The sequence below is a fragment of the Erpetoichthys calabaricus genome, chromosome 6 (assembly GCF_900747795.2).
Source record: "Erpetoichthys calabaricus chromosome 6, fErpCal1.3, whole genome shotgun sequence".
NCBI lineage: Eukaryota > Metazoa > Chordata > Cladistia > Polypteriformes > Polypteridae > Erpetoichthys > Erpetoichthys calabaricus.
Window position 1 is genome coordinate 206,712,945 of NC_041399.2, and position 22,736 is coordinate 206,735,680.

The window sequence follows — 22,736 nt, forward strand, 5'->3', positions numbered from 1 at the left end:
TGGCCCATTTTAGATAGATAGATAGATAGATAGATAGATAGATAGATAGATAGATAGATAGATAGATAGATAGATAGATAGATAGATAGATAGATAGATAGATAGATAGATAGATACTTTATTAATCCCAAGGGGAAATTCACATACTCCAGCAGCAGCATACTGATATATATATATATATATATATATATATATATATATATATATATATATATATATATATAGTGTATATATATATATATATGGTTGAAATAGTTTACTGTCAAATAAATGCAAAGAATACGCGACACGTGTTTCGCCCTCATTCTGGGCTCATCAGGTGTACACACTCCACTGCACTCCCTTTCGGGAATCGAACCTCGGACGTCAGCGCCAGAGGCGATGCCCCTAACGTTGCGTGTGGTTCGTTTATTTGACAGCATGTAGATCGGGGTAATTACATTCACAGCATTCGTAGTCTGTGTCACAATCTGATTGTATGGGTGGTTACCTACCAGGTAACGCTTGTGGTTGGCCAGCAATCTGCTAACATCTGCCACAGTGCCCTCAGTTTGTGAGGAGCAGATCATAGAATGGTTGAAATAGTTTACTGTCAAATAAATGCAAAGAGCACAAGCGTTACCTGGTAGGTAACCACCCATACAATCAGATTGTGACACAGACTACGAGTGCCGTGAATGTAATTACCCCGATCTACATGCTGTCAAATAAACGAACCACACGCCGTGGCGCAACGTTAGGGGCATCGCCTCTGGCGCTGACATGTGAGGTTCGATTCCCGAAAGGGAGTGCAGTGGAGTGTGTACACCTGATGAGCCCAGAATGAGGACGAAACACGTGTCGTGTACTCTTTGCATTTATTTGACAGTAAACTATTTCAACCATTCTATGATCTGCTCCTCACAAACTGAGGGCACCGTGGCGGATGTTAGCAGATTGCTGGCCAACCACAAGAGTTACCTGGTAAGTAACCACCCATACAATCAGATTGTGACACAGACTACGAATGCCGTGAATATAAATATATATTTATATTGTGATGGATGGCCGGCTAAATATTCCGGCCCACACCTCCAGGTCGCCAGGTGGAGCCCTCCCAACAGCATGGAGGTTCCCCGAACTCCAGCAGGGCCTTATGGATCTTGTAATTTGTATACACAGCCCTGCTGGATACCATGGGGACCACCAGGAGCCACTGTATGGAGGCTTGGGGAGTGTTATGTGCCCTATAACCTGAAAGCACATCCTGGTCACGTGAACAGGAGAAACGACGTGCTTCTGGGTTGAAGAAAGGAGCTTTTATCCGACACGGAAATGTTCACGGTCACATGGACAGAAGAGGGAAACGCTTCCGGGTCATGGACTATATAAAGGACTCTGGGAGACCAGAACACTGGGAGGAAGGGTGGCTAAGTGTTTGGGAGAGGAGGATTGGTTATTGTAGTGATTATTGTATTATATGAGTAGTGTGGAGTGGAGGGTGCTTTGTGCATGTATTTATAATAAAAATAAGAAAAGTTATACTTTTACCTGGTGTTTGGCGTGGTACCTGAGGGTTCAAAGGAGCACTAGCGCCCCCAACTGTTACACTATATATATATATATATATATATATATATATATATATATATATATATTAAAGAGTGATAAAAATGCAGGTATAACAGACAATAACTTTGTGTAATGTTATAATGTTAACATTTACCCCCCCTCCCCCTGGTGAAATTGAAAAGTCGCATAGTGTAAACACTATAAAGATTTTACAGATTTTTGGGGATCTCCATTCAGTTATAGACTGGCAATCAAAGATCACGACCTTCTAAGTAAATGCACCTTTAGCATGTTTATGAAATGTCTTTAGGTTTGTGTTACTTCAATAATCTGGCAAATCAATTACACTCCCTATATGATAACAGCATACATGTATTCTCCATGATGGTGGGCGGTTTAGGATTATTCGTACTGTAGTAAAGATTATTGAACTGTTTGACCTCTTTTGAAATTTTCCCAAAGTAGTACCAACTTTTTAATGTCTCCTCCCGCATTCACCGTTTCCAACGAAAATATAAAAGTGCGGGAACTTTTTGAATGTCCCTTGTACATTAAGGACAAGTAAATAATTTTGATCAAACAATTTTATTATGTGCAACCAATATACATTTTTATTTTTAATCTAACATTTCCTTTTTCTGTTGATTTAAGTTCAATTGAAAAGGTATCCTAATTTTATTAGGTTGATCCAACGATCCCCGATCACCAACACAGCCCCCGTCAGTGCATGCATTCCAACAGTGAAAGCACACGAAATTCAAGGTTGGTTCCTGCACTGGACGGGACGCCTTTCCATTATACACCCTTACTGTTACATTCGAAATATGGCGTCTCCAGTACTTTAACGAGAACTTTTTTAGTATGAGGGAAGGAAACAGAAGTTACCAAGGAAAACTCAGAATCGCAATCAAAGAACGTGCAGGCTTCTCACTCAGCTATAGGACTGCAATCAAGCCGAAGATACTTGATGGGTGCTGCGACGTTGAGCCAAATCAGCCGCCGCCTTCTTTTAAGTCAGACAACCGTAAAGTCGCACAGTCACAACAACAGGGATTGTTCAGAAAACTAAAAGAGAAGTATGACGCTAATTTTAAAAATATTATTGTAGTTTATATGGCAATGGGTAGTTATCACAACGCAATGCGTTTTTTTTAACAGGCATCGTTTGATTGTTTCGCCTTCCTCCTTTAGTTAGAATTTGTACAGTCCTTACCCGTTATATAAAACACGATAGCTGCCCACATAAGAACGAAACTTTCCAAAATGAATCCAGTTAACCTTACAAATAACACCGGTACCTGGAAAACGCTTCATTTTAGCAAAAAGCGACAGACGCCTGAATATGATCAATTAACACAAGTGATATTAAAGAATGTGATCAATCATATACATTTTAACAGGAGTGAATAAAAACAATATAAGCTCGATTTTTGTCGAATCTTCTATAAGTAGTTATAAAAAGCCACAGGGCATCGCCAGCTACTCAAAACTAGAGCTCTGCTTCAAAGTCAATTCACAAATGAAACGATCAGCATAAATGAATGACCCCTGGGCGTGCCTTGTTCACTTGATACTAACTAGCGGGCGTCCATGAAAAAAAAAAAAAAATCAAACAACTGATATTCCAGTGGAGGCAGACTCGGATTGGACGGCTAATGATAAGAATGGGGTATTTAATTTCGCAAAAAGGGTTGCTCTCAATTATCGAGCACCACCGCCAGAGCAGCAAGAACACCTTCGTTGAGTGATCCCTTAGGTAAGCCATTTAACGTGTTTATTTTTTAATGAGTGATGGGTGAAGTTTCTTCCCAAATTTTGCCAAATATATATATATCTTCAAAAAGAGTGACATCTGGTGGTGTACAAAAATCGTAGCATCCATTGCCTCAAGGTAGCCTGCGGACGGCGCTTCCATAGAAGTGACTGCAGTTTCAATCGGACTCGATATGTAATCTATCTTCTATGTATAAAATACGAACGGTAACCAACCAGTGCTGGTAACCAACGTCATAAATCACGTGGTTATGACACTTATGCAGGCTTCGATATACTGAGCTTTATTAAAGCGATACAAGCTACGAAGCCCCGGGTTCGGATGACCCAGCCCCATTTTATTATAGCCCCCCCCCAATCATTATCTGCTTTGTTTTAATTCAGGATCTTGGGGTCAAATTGCAGTCTATTCCTTGGCGCCTCAGACGACATCAACAACTTGGTTATGAGAAGTCGATACAGGCTGCGTACACTGCACTGCACTGCACTTCACTAAAAGGACACAAGCTTCAGAGTCCGATGTCCCATCCGCAGTTTATTATAGCCTCCACCCGCAATCATTACAGTACTTGCTTTGTCTAAGTAAGGATCCTGGGGGTAAATTGCAGACCGTCGCATGAAACAGGGGCGTCAATCTCCGGGCCGCAGTGGCTGCAGGTTTTCATTTTAACCCTTTTCATAATCGGTGACCAGTTCTAACTGCTAATTAAATTCCTTTTCCCTTTTATTTTAATATCCGTTTTTTTTAAGGATTCAGTCCTTAGAATTGATTCGTTTCTGCATTAAATGGCAGTCAAACAGAAATGAGATGTGAAAGGAGCCAACAGATGTCCAGCTAAATTAGGGCTTCAAACGCCCAGCTAATTTCTTAATGAGAAGCCGATTCTTGCTGTTAATTAAACCCGTTATTTAATTCCATGGCTTGCTGCTGCTCTCATTCTGCCACAGCAGACATTTCCAAAACTGACTTTCTGGTTTTTCTTTGAACACTGTCTATATGTTTTGGTGACCGGATAGATCAACCTTAGTGAGACCTTCACCTTTCTTTATTTTCAGATATTGTGTGATGGGCACAGGTGGGGCTCGTTTTGTGTCTCGCTATTTGGCTGCTAATTTTAAGGAAAAAGAAACGACAAAGGAGCCTGAGTCAAGTTAATTAAAATGAAGGCAAAAGAAGTTAATTAAAATGAAGGCAAAAGAAGTTAATTAGCAGCAGAAACTGGTCACTAATTAAGATGGTTAGAATGAAAACCTGCAGCCACTGTGGCCCTCCAGGACCCCCGTGGCTTGGAGCCTTGGCTCACATATGGGGGGGGAAGCATTGTAACATTAAATCAATAGTGTTTTCAATCAAGTTAACAATATTGTAGTATTTAAAGTTGTACAGAGTCCTTATTGTAACATGCAATGTGTTGCCATTCTCCAACACCATGATTGCTGGTTATTTCTACCTTAACACCACTAATGTCTTATCTGGAGTACCTTACTTCACTTGAAATTACCCAGGACCTCTAATCTATCAAATTAGACTTTTCAGGGCATAAAAAAATGCCAGATAACAACACAACATAATTTCTAAACTCTGTCAACATACTACTTTTAATAATCTTGCAGCCTGTTATCCTCATGATTAGCCCCCCTCCAATTTTTTTCAGAATAGAATGCATGTTTAACGTCTTTGTTATATTTGATGTTGTAACCTTTAAACTTCTCAGACAAACAGGAAATCACCAAAGAACCCTCTACCCCCTTCCCCAAAGAGAGACAACGATAGTTTGAAATTGGGCTTCTGTATCTGGTGCAACTTAATGGTGATATTCTATAGTTTAGACTTTAAATACCAACTAGTCACTTGGATTAATAGAATGGGGTGTGCTTTGGGTGTGTTTGTATTTTTAGGGGGTGGGATGGGTGACAAAATCTTTCCATTCATGCTTTAAGTATACACAGAATTCATATTCTGGAAGAAAGAGTTCATCTTTCATTCACAGGGATGTCTCATCATTATTCAAATGCGTCTTGGCACAGACTATAAAGGGTTAACTAACATTTGAGCCAAATGAGATGGTCCTGAAAATTTATGTATTAATATTTTTTGTTCAGAACACTTTTTAGAAAGTGAAAAATAAGTCTCGTACATCACTCGTAAAATAAAAGCGTTGGCGTGTTTCATCAATCAACATTCAAAATCTTAGCAAAAGCACCCACGCTTTTATTTTACGAGTGATGTATGAGAGACTTATTTTTTATTTTTTTTTTTTTTAGTACACATTTTAACTTAATACAGTATAAGCATGTTTTTTAAAAAGTGTGTGTTTGTGTATATATATATATATATATATATATATATATATATGTGTATATATATGTATATGTGCATAGTGTATTATATATATGTATATGTGCTGCAGTGGGCTGGCGCCAGGGCCGGATTTATATGAAAAGAGGCCCTAGGCTATTCCACTTATGAGGCCCTTTCACCTTCCATTTTTAAGTTTGTAAATTACATGAGAGATAATAAAATACGTAATATGCGTTGATCTTAACCAATACATTTTTATGTTTGTTTATTAGTCATATGCGTAGAATTTCTCCTTATTTTCGGTTCAGTGTTTTAGTGTTCACTGTTTTTAGAATAGTGTAATTTTAATTTTGCTAACAATTTGAATGTAGGCCCCTCTTGATCTTGAGGCCCTAGGCTGAAGCCTAGTTAGCCTATAGGAAAATCCGGCCCTAGCTGGCGCCCTGCCCAGGGTTTGTGTCCTGCCTTGCACACTGTGTTAGCTGGGATTGGATCCAGCAGACCCCCTTGACCCTGTAGTTAGGATATAGCAGGTTGGATAATGGATGGATATATATGTGTGTGTGTGTGTATAATATAACACACACACACACACACTGGTTACATCCAGTTGCTAATGAGGCATAACAAAACAATAGTCCTGTTAGCTTAAGAGTATGTGACTGTTTAGTGTGTTTTTTAAAAAATTACACCACGTGCACGTCCATTTCGTGCTCAACCCTTTGTGTGACAATGTATTTCCATCATTCAGTTCAGGTAGATCTGTCAACAGGAAACTTCGCCTAAGCATTACAATAAAGCGGTGATCATGCCTTTCTCTTAAGCCTTTGTGAACACCAGGAGGCACTCTGGCTCCCCAAACCCAACACCGACAGACACACCGCACAAGTTTAAAACGCAAAGAGCTTTGTATTGTGGGAAACTCTTCTTATAACCAGTGTTTCCTAACACAAGAACCACAGTAAACGAGAATAAACAATACATTCTTCTCTCAGTCACTGCCTAGTCTTCTCCTCCCAGCAAGCTTCATCCACCTTCCACCCGACTCTGGCTCATCTCTGTGAGGCCTGCAGCTCCTTTTATGTTGGCCAACCCAGAAGTTCTTCTGCCCAATTGGTTTGTAAGCACTTCTGGGTGCAGGCAGAAACCCCCAGCCACAGGGTTCTGCTTTCCTTGCAGCAACCCCCCTAGTGCCACCCAACAGGGCTGAGGTAAAGAACTCCACGTCCCATGATACCTTCTGGGTACTTGAGGGCACCACTGAAACCCAGGGGAGCTGCCATCTAGTGTTCTGGGAGAGGCAATGCCCTAAAGAATCTGCCTTGCCCCATCTTTCCATTTCCTGGGCATCCCAGTTAGGTTGGGCTGCCAGCCGTCATTTACACCATACACACACACACGCACACCTATCTGTCAAAGTGAATATTAAAATAATACCTTCAGTCTTTAAGATCAGAAGAATAAGTCTTAAGCAGCAAACCAGGCAAATAATAAAGCTGGGCTCCTTTAAACAGTGCACTGGCATCATATGCTAGATGCACATCAAACCAATTTAACTCCTACAATAGTCTGTCATTTTTCTACACACTATAGGAGAATGGTGGGGAGAGATTTTTGCTGTTCTCTCAGTTCTCTGTACCAGGAAAACCGAGCCAGTGCCATGTGAATGTTAAGCAGTGTTATTGGCCGCTGGGGAAAAGGAGAAAGCTCATGATAATTTGGAAATGTGAAATTGTGCTGGAAGAACATTTATGGAGTCCTGCAGTTGGTCATACCCAGCAATTTTGTAGCCATGAAACCTGAAGTGGCCCTCCAACTACAAATGGAGTAATGTAATGGTGGCGTTCATCATAGTTGGTCACTTACTCTTTGCGGTCTTCATCCTACTCATTTTTTAGACCCATGCCATTCTATTGTTCCCTTTGTACATTTTGGTAGTGGCTCAAGATTGGTACACTGAAACTGTTCTGTTGTACTGGGTTTGGGTTTTTTTTTCTCTTCCCATCTCTGATCAGTCCCTCTAGCAGATCTTTGAGGCACTTGTTGAGGACATTAACAAAAATGACTTGCTTATTTCACTTTCTTGAGTGTTTTTCTTCAGTATATAAAAGCGGACAAATGTCTTTTTGGGAGGACAAGAGGTTTATATGCCACTTTTGTTTTTTACCTCTTCAGTGGTCAGTTTTTTTTTTTGTTTTTTTTTTTTAAAGTAATAATCTCCAGCTTGGCTGTTCAATCTGCAAAAAAAAAAAACAGTACCCCATATATCTAAGCTGTATTCCTAGAAGCGGTGCCACTACTTCTAAATCACCAGACACATCCGAACATTCCAGATGAAAACCGGCCATTCAGCTCAACAGAGCTACCCAGCCCTATCCACCTGATTGTTCTAAACATAACATCAAGTCCGAGTTTTGAAGGTTCCTAATGTCCTACTGTCTACCACCCTACTTGGTCACTTATTCCATGTTTGTGTGGTTCTCTGTGTAAAGAAAAACTTCTAAAGTTTCCAACTGTGTCCCCATGTCCTTCATGAACTGTCACGATCCACTGAACTAATTCCCTTCATAATTTTAAACACTTCAATCAGGTCTTTTAGTCTGCTTTTTTGTTTTAAACTGTAAGGAAGGGTCGTTTCTAACCTATTTTGTGCCCCAGGAAAATCGGTCCCCACGCCACCCTTCACACCACCATACATACATAGACACACATACACAATATGCTACTAACACAGGTTAATCACTTACTTAATTTAAAAAGAAATGAGAATATAATGGCTCTTTTGCATGCAAATTGTGTATGTTCTAAAACTTGTGTAGAACTAATAAAATATAACCACTTTGCATGTAAATAGCTTGACAAACTCTACAAACCTTGCACAGAAAAAAGCCCAACAAATACTAAAAATGTGTCGCTGGTAAATGGAGAGATTTAACATTGCATATGTCTTTTTAAAATTGGACATGCCTTGGCCTATAACATCACCATGATATATCTCCAGACACGTCTCTGTTAATGGTCATCATTGCAAATCCATTGAGATGGTCTCGTGACGCTGTAGACCTCAAGATATATAATCTTTCTCTCTCTATTTATATAATATGCTTTAGTTTTGAGAAGCTTCTCTCTGCAGAAGTTACAGGTATGGGGGTAGTGGCTGCATTTCTGAGGGTTAGCCACATATTTGTATATATTTTTTAAATTGGTTTCTTTGCAAGAACGGTAATGGTTCCAGTGTGGGCATGTCTGGGGGGGAAAAAAAATTTAAATTTCTTGTGCCAGTGTTTTCCCATCAAGGTCTGACTGGTCATTGTTCCTTAGGGAATGACTTAGTGTTGTAGATAGCACCCAGGTCAGCCATCACTCGCCCTGTGGTGCTGTACTTGAAGAGGAGGAGAAAGGGACTGGGCCTCAGCTGTGTGTGTGTTTGTCTGGCAGGCTGTGCGTCATGTGGGAAGATCAGGGGGTGACTCCTGGTCCTGGAAGTGACTAACTGCCAAAGTTGAAACCGCAGTGTCACTCATGCAGCACAGCGGTAAATGACAAGGCTGCACATCACATGAGATGCCTGGCACGCGGCCTGCACTTGAATATGATACTGCAGACAGGTTGTGCTGTGTATAGCGCAGAGAGTGCAGGTGCTGCTGAGGCGTACAACATAAACATTTCTTTGTGCTCCAGTCTGGACAAATTTTTTTAAACCAAATATAGGACACTCTACAGAAGGCTGCAATAATGCATCCTGACCACTAGATGGCACACTAGGCCCTTGCCTGGACAGCCTATACCCAAAAACGGCCCTGCTGAAAAGGTTCTGTTTCCTCAACTCCCCCCTTGTAGTCCTAGAATTAGCCTAGTCGGTCTTCTCTGGACTTCTTCAAGCCCTGCTATGTCATCTTTGCAAGCTGGAGACTAAAACTGTATGCAGTACTCCAGATACTGAAGTTGATGCATTGTACAGTATATGTCTATGAGAAAAATCTAATAGGTGATTTGTAATAATGGTATGTATTAGGATAATTTTTTTTCTTTTTCTGGTCAGCAGGCCAAAATCCATCTGAATAAATCCAAAAGTGTCTAGAGAGCAAAATCTTTGTTGCCCAGTGTTTATGTATATTTGGGTTATACCTGGACAATGTTAGCAATTCAACATTTAGGTTTTACAAACAAGCTTACACATTGAAGGCCTGATGGTCAGTAATTCGCACCTTTGTGAAAATGGAAACAAAAATGTTTGCATATGGTGCAAGCCACATGGAGCTTGTTAGCAGTTTTATTGCATGGGTGAGCCCCTATGTAAATTGAGGTTGTATGATCTTTTTTTTTTTTTTGCCCACTCAGATCCGCTAACAAATGGCATCTGGTAATGCCTCCTCTGCATGGCATCAAATCTCAATCCGGAGTCTTCATGTATAGCTCCCAAAAGGAGGAACATGCTGCCCACCTCCATCTGAACTGCTGACTCCCTCGCTGTGTTTAGGAAGTTTGTGAATATCTCATTGATGATGGATTTGATAAGCTCATAGTTCCTAAGGAAAGGTTTTGCAGTGGTCAGTTTAGTTTAAAGCTCTTTATTTACGGTGGTCAGTTTTGTAATGTAACACTTGTTTCGAAAGGATCTTCAAACTAACATTTACTCAATTTATGTTGACCTCCAAGTTCCATTGGTTATGTGAGTAAATGTAGATCTATATTACTAAACGACAGTTGTATATATATGCACGGATGCATAGAAGCGCACGCGCACTGTGACTTAGCACCCCAGAGTCAAACCCAGCGGCTTCCCAGACTCGGTAGGTAGCGCCCAAACAACACAACCTGTAAACTAAACTTCAGGTCACAATACAACCGCCACCCAAATGCGCACACCACTGCATATAAAACCTTTGTTTAGTAATGTTTACGAAGGTTGTGTGTATACACGGACGCCACATGCAACCCATGCCAAAAGCACACGCGCACTCGCACCGTGCCCAACAGTCAAACCCAGCAGCTTCCAAAAGTCAGTAAATGGCGCCCAAACAACACAACACAACCTGTAAACTAAACTTGACGTAAAGCGTGTACGCCAACAAGTTGCCATGGTGACATATTTAAACATTGACACAGAATAACTAGACGCCTCATGACTAGCAGAATCGTACGTCAACGTCGCCGCCATATTGTGAGTGGCACTGCTGTGGAGTGAAGTAATGAATAATGTGCTGCTTGGGATTGTACAAACCACTGTACACTCCAAATCAGATCCCGGGGGATTACATTTCATAGGTAAGGCTGAACAATTGTTTTGGTTATATTTGGCTGTTAGAAAATGCCATTTTATAATCTTTACTTTAGCTAAGCCAGGCTAAGCTAGCAAAGATATGCATTTACAGTATGTGCTCAAGTGAGCCTCCAAACAACATTTTGGCTAAACGTATTTAGTCACTATGAGAAATGTTAAAAGCTAACAACAATCTTAAAAACTTGATGATGTGTTTTTTCTCAAGGAGCACATTGAGGAAACAGTTTGAAATTGACAACCATCATTTTATGCTCATGTCTTTAGTTGTCTGTCTTCCACAAACTAAGGCTGCACCATATTGCCAGACTGAATACTCTCAAATTACAAGATCTGAGTGAGCGAGACAAGTGTGAAGGCAGTCCCCGAAATGTTACTTTTATGGGAGGAATGGTTAATAATAATAATAATTATAATATTGTGGATCGGTGGGGGAAGTACTTCGAAGACCTCCTCAATCCCAATAACATGCCTTCCAATGAGGAAGCAGAGCCTGGGGACTCGGAGGTGGGCTCCCCCATCTCTGGGACTGAGGTCACCGAGGTGGTCAAAAAACTTCTTGGTGGCAGGGCCCCGGGGGTGGATGAGATACGCCTGGAGTTCCTAAAGGCTCTAGATGTTGTAGGGCTGTCTTGGTTGACACGTCTCTACAACATCGCATGGACATCAGGGACAGTGCTTCTGGATTGGCAGACCGGGGTGGTGGTCCCCCTCTTTAAGAAGGGGGATCGGAGGGTGTGTTCCATCTACAGAGGGATCACACTCCTCAGCCTCCCTGGAAAAGTCTATTCGGGGGTTCTGGAGAGGAAGGTCCGTCGGATAGTCGAGCCTTGGATTCAGGAGGAACAGTGTGGTTTTCGTCCTGGTCGCGGAACAGTGGACCAGCTCTACACCCTTAGCAGGGTCCTGGAGGGTGCATGGGAGTTCGCCCAACCAGTCTACATGTGTTTTGTGGACTTGGAAAAGGTGTTCGACCGTGTCCCTCGGGGAATCCTGTGGGGGGTGCTCCGGGAATATGGAGTACCGGACCCCCTGATAAGGGCGGTTCGGTCCCTGTACAACCGGTGTCAGAGCTTGGTCCGCATTGCTGGCAGTAAGTCGAACCCGTTTCCAGTGAGAGTTGGACTCCGCCAGGGCTGCCCATTGTCACCGATTCTGTTCATAACGTTTATGGACAGAATTTCTAGGCGCAGCCAGGGTGTTGAGGGCGTCCGGTTTGGTGGACTCAGGATTGGGTCACTGCTTTTTGCAGATGATGATGTTGTCCTGTTTGCTTCATCAGGCCGTGATCTTCAGCTCTCTCTGGATCGGTTCGCAGCTCAGTGAAGTGGCTGGGATGGGAATCAGCACCTCCAAATCCGAGACCATGGTCCTCAGCCAGAAAAGGGTGGAGTGCCCTCTCAGGGTTGGGAGTGAGATCCTGCCTCAAGAGGAGGAGTTCAAGTATCTCGGGGTCTTGTTCACGAGTGAGGGAAGAATGGAGCGTGAGATCGACAGGCGGATCGGTGCGGCGTCCGCAGTGATGCGGGCTCTGCATCGATCTGTCGTGGTGAAAAAGGAGCTGAGCCATAAGGCAAAGCTCTCAATTTACCGGTCGATCTATGTTCCTACCCTCACCTATGGTCATGAGCTATGGGTAGTGACCGAAAGAACGAGATTGCGAATACAAGCGGCTGAAATGAGTTTCCTCCGCAGGGTGTCTGGGCTTTCCCTTAAAGATAGGGTGAGAAGCTCAGTCATCCGGGAGGGGCTCAGAGTAGAGCCGCTGCTCCTCCGCATCGAGAGGAGTCAGATGAGGTGGCTCGGACATCTGATCAGGATGCCTCCTGGACGCCTCCCTGGTGAGGTGTTCCGGGCACGTCCAACCGGAAGGAGGCCCCGGGGAAGACCCAGGACACGCTGGAGGGACTATGTCTCCCGGCTGGCCTGGGAACGCCTCGGGATTCTCCCGGAAGAGCTAGAAGAAGTGGCCGGGGAGAGGGAAGTCTGGGCATCTCTGCTCAAGCTGCTGCCCCCGCGACCCGACCTCGGATAAGCGGGAGACAATGGATGGATGGATAATATTATTATTTAATAATTACCATTAATAGTGTATTAATGGATATTAAGAATTGCATTTAAACGATTTGCCAAAATCTGTTGTATGTAAACAATACTGTTTTAAACGTTCTTGTTTTTTTCATCAGAAAACCTGGTTTCCACGTCTAACTATTAGTTTAAATGGCACTTTTGTCACTCGCAATAAGGCTCGCGTATCGTGTCTACTGGGAAACACAGTGAATGCAGCGTCTATCTATATATGTGTATGCATTTAAACTTAAGGTAGTGGTGACTACTGACAGTGCCAGCAGTCCGCTACTCCACAGTGCCTGCAGGCAGGGGTTCAATTAGGATTCCTAACAGCAAACGACGTCTAGCTGACAACACACCCATAGAAAAACAAACGAGACTGCATGGATAAAAACAATGAACGAAGGTGCCTACAACGCGCTTCTCAAACACCAGAACCAAACGAGTCATGGCTCCAAAAAGAAACAGCTTTACTACAAATATATTTCTTTCATTAAATGAAAACTTTCCCAGGACGCCCCCACCCTCCATGATCTTGCATCCCTACAAAGACTGGAGTGAACAGAAAGTAATTGCCATTCCTGGATTTGCGATTCTTTAGAGAATCAGGGGTTTACTGGTGTATTACTAAGATGTTTCTAGAAAATGTGTACACAGTTACGCAAGACAAATTCACAAATGAGCTCTGGATTTTCTACAAATGATATGTTTCTAGATGCATTTTATCAGGTATCTAATGGTCTGTTCATTTTCTTTTTGTCAAACTTACTGAAAATGTTAAAGCTTTTTAATATGTGCTTGAGCAGACTTGAATTACAAGAACTGTTGGAATAGAAAGTGTAACCTTTTGTCCTTTGTGCCATTTACAAAAGTGGTGATTAAGAGATCATTTTTAGAAGTGTGTATGATGTTTAGCCACTTAATGTGGCTTTTTGATTAGAAGAAATGAGGACCAAGAGTAATGGGACAGACCTAAGGGGGTCTTCCTGCTAGTATTCCAATGTCCATCTTAATAAAGTTCTTTCTGGGAAAGCTGCAACTGACCCCATGTATTTAAAATGTGGTAATAAGTTATTTTAAAAATTGTTTTACAAGAGGATCATAACATAAAACTTTATTCCTTGTTCTTTAATTTTGGGGCAGAGAAACCTGAATTGATCTTTCAATAATGCTTCTGTCTGCCCTTAGGGTAAAGGACCAACTTCTAAAATGTCTTCTCAAGAAGTCCAGAAGGCTGTCTTGAGCATCTCCACGGCAGAAGAGGTGAGACAAGAAACCACTCTCCTGATGAAGCCCTATGCCAACTGGGAAGAGTTTCTGATGCCAGGCCCACTCTCTATTGCCATTCTTGGAGAGTTGGTATTCATTTCTTCAAAAGATGACTTCTCCATTAACAAGAATCCTCCCAAAGATGGGTTCAAATATATTCGCTATCCGGAATCTTTCCGTGCTTGTCTCATGCAGGTGACAAATAGTGGGTGGCTGGCTTTTAACGAAGCTCACAAGAACATGGATCAAATCCGACTTCACTCTTTCAACATACCTGGTTACGTGAAGATGACTGTAAAGACACTTCTTCAGGATAACCTAGACCTTGTTAAAGCGCTTCTTCCGGGTCAGCTGCAAAATATACATGACATCGCCAAAGAGTGCACAAGACTGGCAGATTCAACAGAGAAGAAATTTATGGATGTCATTTTGCTTATCCAAGAGATTTTGGAAGCCTGCATGAATGCAAAACTGCTTTATGAAGAAGATCTGAAAAATATCAAGCTGAAGCTGGAGGAAGCCCAGATGAAAAAGGCATCAACAGAAATGGCTAAAAAATTAGCAGAGGAAAATCTGACCCGGATGACTAAGCAGCTGGATGAGGCTCAAGATCAGTTTAAGAAGGCGATGGATTCAATGCCCAGTGGCTGGGAAATAATTGGGATGAATTTTGTGGAAGGTTTGGCAGATTCTGTGAATAGTCTTATTTCTGGTGCAGTATCTGTGTTGTCTTCACCAGGCAAAATAACTAGTGCTGTTAAAGGTTCCACAGGATCTGAATCTACTCCAGTTAAAAGTGACAACCCCATGGCCGTTAACAATATATATTCCAAATCAGCCCAGCTTCTTAAACTGTCCCAGCAACTGCAGACCTTCGTGGAAAAAGATCAGATCAAATGGAATGAGATCTATGATGAGAAGAACGAATCTGCAAAATCCGACTGGATTAAGAAACAATATGAAGATATTGAGAAGAGTGTACAAGGTGAAGAGGAATGCAAGCCCAAAGGAAAGGTCCTGGAAATTTGTCAAGCTGCGGTTTCTATTTGTAAATTGCTGACCCAATATGCACCCAAAAAAGATTGTCCTGAAGAAGAGAAGAAGAAAATCCTTACCCAGATAAGCAGTCTGAAAGACAGCTGTGAGGTGTTTGACTCGGAAAGCAAAGCGTTCACAAACTCCTCTGCCTTCCCTGCTACTCCACCAAATATCGTCCACCAAGCGAGTGATGGAAAGAAAAGTGCAGGTGAAATGGCCTCTGAAAATGCAAGGTTCAAAATTGAGCAAAGCAAGGCACAACTTCAACAAGTGCAGGACATGTACCAAAAGAGTATGGAGAACTTGGAGAAGAACAACAAGGAGCTCACGGAGATTCTTGTCACCATGCATAGTTGTCAGGTGAAGGAGATTGACTTTGACACCACCGTGAAGATGCTAGTCAAAGGCCTTGATGCAATGGGACGAGTGAAGGAGCAGTGGGAGAAAATGGTTCACTTCTTCCAGATGATCTCTAATTTAATTAGTACTTGCCTGAACACTACTTTGAATCAGTTTGTCACATCAGCTGAATCTCTGAAGTCTGTGACAGGGTACAACTCCAACCGCTTTGTGGTAGACATGATCTACACCCAGGCCTTCCAAGCATCCAACATTGCCAATCTGGTCCACATGATTGCTGAAACTTACACTGAGGTCTCCAACCTGTATCTCATGGACAAAGTCAGCAGCCTTGGAAAGCTCATGGCACTGGACCCCAATAATCCTCAATTTGAATCGGAACGTGGAAAGTTGGCCAGTGATTGTGAATCTGCCCAGAATGGCATAAAAAATCTTGTACTGAAGAACAAGGAAGAGTTTGAAAGCAGTGTGAATTCACGAGTGCAGAAGATTGAAAGTGAATTACAGTCTGTGTTGCCTCCGATTTCTGATGTAGAACAAAAGAAGATTCAATCCAACATTTCCACTGGGATAAAGAATGTAAGCAAGGAAGATGAGGGTCAGTTTGAATAATGGAGTTGCACATTGAGTGTATTGGTTTGTTTTCACAAATCCTTGATCATTGTTCTCTTACTGCTACTTTTAGAATTGAAGGTTTACACCACAAGGAAGGTTATGATACTGAGGGAGATGATCTCTTAAGCACAATGCTCTTCATGTCTCTTCTAGGATGAACTGTAATTGTGAGGAGAGCCTCTAACTGGACTCAACTACTTCTTTAAAAATAAAACTTATTGCAAAGTTTAATTTTCTGTACTCTCTACCAATTTGATATATTCAAAAAGCTATGAAGATGAACAGTAACTGCTCCCTTCTTGCAGGAAGGGAAGGTCTATGAAAACTGAAGTTGTTGAAGGACATGTTTTTGGTTGGGGAGAAACATTCACTTCTGCAGCAGCCATTGCTCAAACCGTTAACTTGAAGACTCGTGTCTTTAGGAGTTGGAATTCCTGGGGTCCTGAAATGTCATGACATAAATGGAGGATCACTAGGCTAAAAGTTCAAGAAATCTTTGGTTACTCTAGCATTCCATAGTGGACATCTTCTGTTCATGTGTAATTTTTAAATGTACATGTTTCATTCATTATTTGTAACTAATCCTTTCATGCCAGGGGTTTTTGTGTAGTTATTAAATCCTATGCCATGAAAGACCTGTTTCAAGGAATTGTGGGTTTACTAGTAAAATATGGATGTTCCTTTCTGTCAAAAATTATGTGATGCAATTGGATGACGTGTCCCCTTTTTGTTTTGGGGATACTTGGGCTTTTCAGATTGTCAGTGCACAAAGATGTGAAAACCTGAATCAGCTTGTGATTTAATGCGAGTTTGAAAAATTTCATGGCATTTACTAATTCTTTCTCATTAGTTTTAAATTGTTTGGGGAAAATCTGACAAAAGCAAAAGTTGCCATCCATTCTTTTCAATACGCCAAGAGGGTTTTTGTGTTCTGGGTGGTGCTCCTTCAAGAAGTGTTTTATGATGGAGTTGATTTTGAACAGGTACATAAATGGAGCCCTTTAGTAGAAAAAAATGTATACTGCAGCTTGGCCATAGTGAATGGTTAAAAGATTTGAATCGCTGTTTAAAAAAAACATTGTGATTTGTCAATCGGAATGAATATCCAAATAAACACTAACTTGAATGAATAAGAGTCTGATTCATTATCTTTCAGATTTCTTCATTATGGGACAACTTTCTATAATGAGAAATGAAAACTGAGGTAACTAGTCTTTGTGTATGCTGTGTGTTTCTGTAACTTTTAGATGTTGGTGGTGGGGGAATAAGGATAAAATTAGCTTTTATTTCTTAGCAATATTTTACATAACAAATTATCTGGAAGACTAAACACAAATGTAGTCTTCCCATCCCAGCTGACCAGAGGTATTGGGACAAATAGGAAGAAAAATTGTTAGTCGATGTGATGCCCTATGGCATCTAGTAATTTGTAGACAGAAGATGGTCCAGTAGCAAGTTGTAGCGGGGCTACATAGTAATAGTGTTTTCAATGTTTGTACTGAGTGCGTTTTGTTTCCATCGTCCCGTTTGCTGTTTAGAATGTGTACGTCAGTGAATGTCGTCCCCGTAAATACAGGGGGACGGATGATGGAGAGAGACCGTAGCCCCAAGATGGAAAGAACCTGTTTACAATCAATTACATCCGGCTCATTACTATATAAACAATCGGGAGGGAACAGACCAGGGGGGTATTTTTCGTACGTGGATTACTCGCTTAGCCGGATGTAATTGTTGACGATTTGGCCTGATCCTGGATCTGTCGGTTTTTTGAAACTCTTGCTGGAAGTGTTGTCATAGCAACACATCCAAATCCGCAAACCTGCTCGGAGCAGGTTTGTTCTGCGTAAACAAGGATTAGTTTACACACGTGATCAGTGACGGTGTGGAAGTCATCCAGTCAGGGCTTCGCCGTTCATGAAAGAGCGACCAATTGATATTGCTGTGCAAATTATACGAAGAGAATTTCATATAAAGAGGGTTTTACGCGATCGGCAAGATCCTTTATTGCCCCCGGAGGAAATTCTGTACGAAAGATACCGCTTTAGCCGAGGGGGAATATTGTACCTCAAAGATTTATTAGCTCCGTATATTCGAAGTCAAACTCGGCGAAGTCGGGCTCTCACAACCACACAGACAGTAGGCATTGCTTTGAGGTTTCTTGCAAGCGGCACTTTTTTTATATACTGCAGGCGATGCGGAACATCTATCAAAAAGTGCAGTTTGCCAGGCAATTCGTAAAGTCTGTTTGGTTCTGAAACATTTCCTTCAGGTTTTCATTGTGTTTCCTGGACACCTGCGTGTGCAGACAATAGAGGTGTTTCATGCCATTGCAGGTAGGTAATACACAGGCTAAAACACCCACAGTTCCATAAAGAATCCCACAATCAGCCTAACATTCTCATTACCAGGATTTCCAAATGTGATTGGGGCACATGAAACTGATCAGAGTGGAGTTTGATCAAATATTATTTGGAAAGTGTACCTCTCCTCCTGATGAATAATCAGACACAGTGTCTTCATCAAATATTTGACCTTCGTTAATATCTCGTTGGTCAGACACAGGTTCAAGGGATATGACATTCCCTGCAACTGACTCAACAAAAAAGAGGGCTATATGGAACATACCTATAGCACACATGGAGGACAAATATGCAATGACCATCCTTTACCTGAAATGAAGTGACCACTGCATCCTGCCACTGGTTCTGGGGAGGAGCTTCCCCCTGATGCCCTCAGAAACAGGGTGATGGGCATTTTGCTGGAGAGCCAACTCTTCTGCAGGGGTTAGGTCTGGACCGCGTGGACCTCCACCTGTTTTTTGCTTGTCTGCCTCCTTATTAGCTTTAAAATTAATGTTTTTTATATTATATATGATTCTTTATGTCAACAATTCTTTAAATAGTCATATAAAAATATTTACCAGTTTGAAGTATATTCTTGTACTTCACTTTAACCTGTTCCCATGTTCTCCTTGTGCTCACGTTTGATCTGGAATTATGACATATTAAATAATAATTAATCTGACACATAGGAAATGAAACGCTGCATTCACTAAGTACAATGTACACTACTTAGCGTTTAATTTTTTCGGCCAGTTTTTGCCAGCCGTCTTTTCTGGTCTGGGCTGCTTTTGCAGTGTTACCGCTTGTGCATATTAAATCTTGAAATTCTTCGTGCCCTTCGAATAAAAGGTCTTGCGCCGCGTGTGTGAAAGAAAAATGCGCCCGTTCTTTCGTCATTTTGTTACAGCCTATCAAAGACTTGCTGATCATGTTTTCTAGACTCAATATATATGGGCTTTTCACTCAGCGCGGGCGCGCACATTCATCTCGTATGATTAGATCCAGCTACACTAATCTAATACACAGCTGCGTTTGAAAAACCGACTTATCTGGATGAGTTTCACTGGCATTAACTCATTCAAGATGAGGCACCTGATCTCGGATGGTTTAAGCGACGTACGAAAAATACCCCCCAGGAGGAGAGGAGAAAGACGGAGATTACATTTTCACGACAACAAACCAACTTTACCTGCTGTTTTCCTCATTGCACTTTTATAACCAGTTTGTTTTTCATTCCACCGGACTTACTTCAATTCAATCATCACCAGAGACCCGGGGTTGGACTACATTTATCCACCACATGCTGAGGATTCACGGCGAGGTTGCTCCATTTTCTCCGGGAAATTCAAACACATCACTTATCTGTTGACCAGTCATCTGTATTCAGGATAGCTGTATACTCAGACTCAAGTTCACTACCATTGGCATTTTCTGTATTCATTCATTGTTGTTCGTGTTTTGTTTGTTATAGGTTACTGGGATAAGGGAGGGTTTGTTATTGTATATATGGTGTTAGTTTGGTGGAGGGATATACAAATCTAGATAGATACTTTATTAATCCCTAGGGGAAATTCACATACTCCAGCAGCAGCATACTGATAAGGAAAAATATTACTTTAAAGAGTGAGAACAATGCAGGTAGACAGACAGTCAATAACTTTTGAATAATGTTAATGTTTAAGGGGTGGAATTGAAGAGTCACATAGTGTGGTGGAGGAACGATCTCCTCAGTCTGTCAGTGGAGCAGGACGGTGACAGCAGTCTGTCACTGAAGCTGCTCCTCTGTCTGGAGATGATCCTGTTCAGTGGATGCAGTGGATTCTCCATTATTGACAGGAGCCTGCTCAGTGCCCATCGCTCTTCCACGGATGTCAAACTGTCCAGCTCCGTGCCTACAATAGAGCCTGCCTTTCTCACCAGTTTGTTCAGGCATGAGGCATCCCTCTTCTTTATGCAGCCTACCCAGCACACCACCGCGTAGAAGAGGGCGCTCGCCACAACCATCTGATAGAACTTCTGCAGCATCTTATTGCAGATGTTGAAGGATGGCAGCCTTCTAAGGAAGTATAGTCGGCTCTGTCCTTTATATATTATTTATGTATGTATGTATGTATATATAATATATATATATGTGTGTGTGTGTGTGTGTATATATATATATATATATATATATATATATATATATATATATACTAGCAAAATACCTGCGCTTCGCAGCGGAGAAGTAGTGTGTTATCGTGCTGTAAATCTCTTCCTTGTTTTCAGTTTACGTGATTACGTAGAAGGCGTGATGACGCGATACGTGACTCCGCCTCCTCCATTAGAGTATATGGACAAAAAACAGGTTCCAGTTATGACCATTACGTGTAGAATTTCGAAATGAAACCTGCCTAACTTTTGTAAGTAAGCTGTAAGGAATGAGCCTGCCAAATTTCAGCCTTCTACCTACACGGGAAGTTGGAGAATTAGTGATGAGTGAGTCAGTCAGTCAGTCAGTGAGGGCTTTGCCTTTTATTAGTGTGTGTATATATATATAATATATAAAGGGGTCTCTCTCTGAACTGCCTTTCCCAAGGTTTCTTCCATTTTTCCCTACTAGGTTTTTTTGGGAGTTTTTCCTTGTCTTCTTAGAGAGTCAAGGCTGGGGGGCTGTCAAGAGGCAGGGCCTGTTAAAGCCCATTGCGGCACTCCCTGTGTGATTTTGGGCTATACAAAAATAAACTGTATTGTATTGTATTGTATATATATATATATATATATTGTGGTACCCAGATGGGGGTGGTACCCAGCCGGGATGCCGAGGAGGGCTTGTGCCTCCTCCAGACCAGAGCTGGGAAGCTCAACCCTATAGGGGCCCGTGGTCACCGCCAGGGGGCACCCCAGTGCCTAGAGAGCCCTGGACTTCAGCACTTCTGCCACACCAGGCAGTTCTGGGGGGAAGATGAGCAGGGACACCCGGAGTACTTCCGGGGATAGAGCCGGCACTTCCGCCACACAGGGGAGTGTCGGCGGAGGAGTGTCGGGAAGCACCTGGAGCACATCCGGGTGCTTATTTAACCCTTTAACCGCCAACTCCCTAAATATTCCCCAAGCCAGGCGAAATCTGAACAATTTTTGTTTTTTTACTTTTTTACATTTTTTTTACATTTTTTACATTTATTCAAGCAGTATTGACCACTAAATGTTGTGCAAGTTGCCAGTGTATACACGAAATCTATAAATGTAACCTGAATTCTCAGCTAAGCAAAACATCTTGATACCAAACCGTGCCCTTTTCAATGGTAGATACTGTCGAAACTGTAAGCGGCCCTTCCACGACAATAAACTTTCATCAACTGCAACTGACGGTCCTGGCATGTAGGGCAACTGAAATGCTTCAAATAAATGATCAATCAAAGGACGTAGCTTGAACAAGTGGTCGCGGTTTGGATCTTTCTTATCTGGCTCGTTTCTGTTGTCATTCAAATGAAAGAATTTCAGCAGCAAAGAGAATCGGTTACGTGTCATGACAGCTGCAAAAATAGGTGTTGCATACATAGGATCTGTAGACCAGTACATCTCAATATCTGGTTTTCTGATTATTCCCATCAACATCAAAATCCCAATGAATTTTTTCATTTCGTTTTCATCAGTGTCAAACCAAGCACGAACACGGGAATGTGGAGGTAAATTGGGATTTTTCTCAATAAACTGTGCTGCATACAGATTTGTCTGATGAACAAAATGTCTAATCAAATCAGGTGACACAAACAGCTCATAAAACTGCTCAGCAGTGTAATTGTTTACATCAACAGTAAAGCCACACGTTCCCTCAAACGAATGCAGAAAAGGTAGTTCACCACGGGCAGCAGCCCAGCTGAGATGCTGGGGATACACCCACTCAGCGCCGTCATCCGATGCGTCTTCATTCACAATATCATGCAGCGCACGTTGCTGCTCATCACTGTCACTAAAATCTTCTTCAGAACTGCTACAATCATGATCAGAACTGTCCAAAATCGCCTGCAAAGCCTCACTTGAAGTCAGTTTACGTTTCGCCATATTCACAGCTGTTACATGCGAATCACGTCACATGACCGGCCAAAACAACCACAGACTTGTCGAAATACAACGTAGTAATAATACCCACGCCAAA

The 22,736-nt window shown here is 41.9% G+C and overlaps 2 protein-coding genes across 2 annotated transcripts in view; both read left to right on the plus strand.

The window, feature by feature from the left end:
• The window catches only part of LOC114653822 (aerolysin-like protein), a 989,661-nt gene that overhangs the window by 411,728 nt on the left and 555,197 nt on the right, over nucleotides 1–22,736 (plus strand). The window lies entirely within an intron of this gene.
• Nucleotides 3,186–17,383, plus strand: LOC114653834 (uncharacterized). Its single transcript, XM_028804383.2, has 2 exons — nucleotides 3,186–3,307; nucleotides 14,166–17,383. Exon 2 carries the CDS (start codon nucleotides 14,187–14,189, stop codon nucleotides 16,254–16,256), a length of 2,070 nt encoding a protein of 689 aa, XP_028660216.2. The 5' UTR covers nucleotides 3,186–3,307; nucleotides 14,166–14,186; the 3' UTR covers nucleotides 16,257–17,383.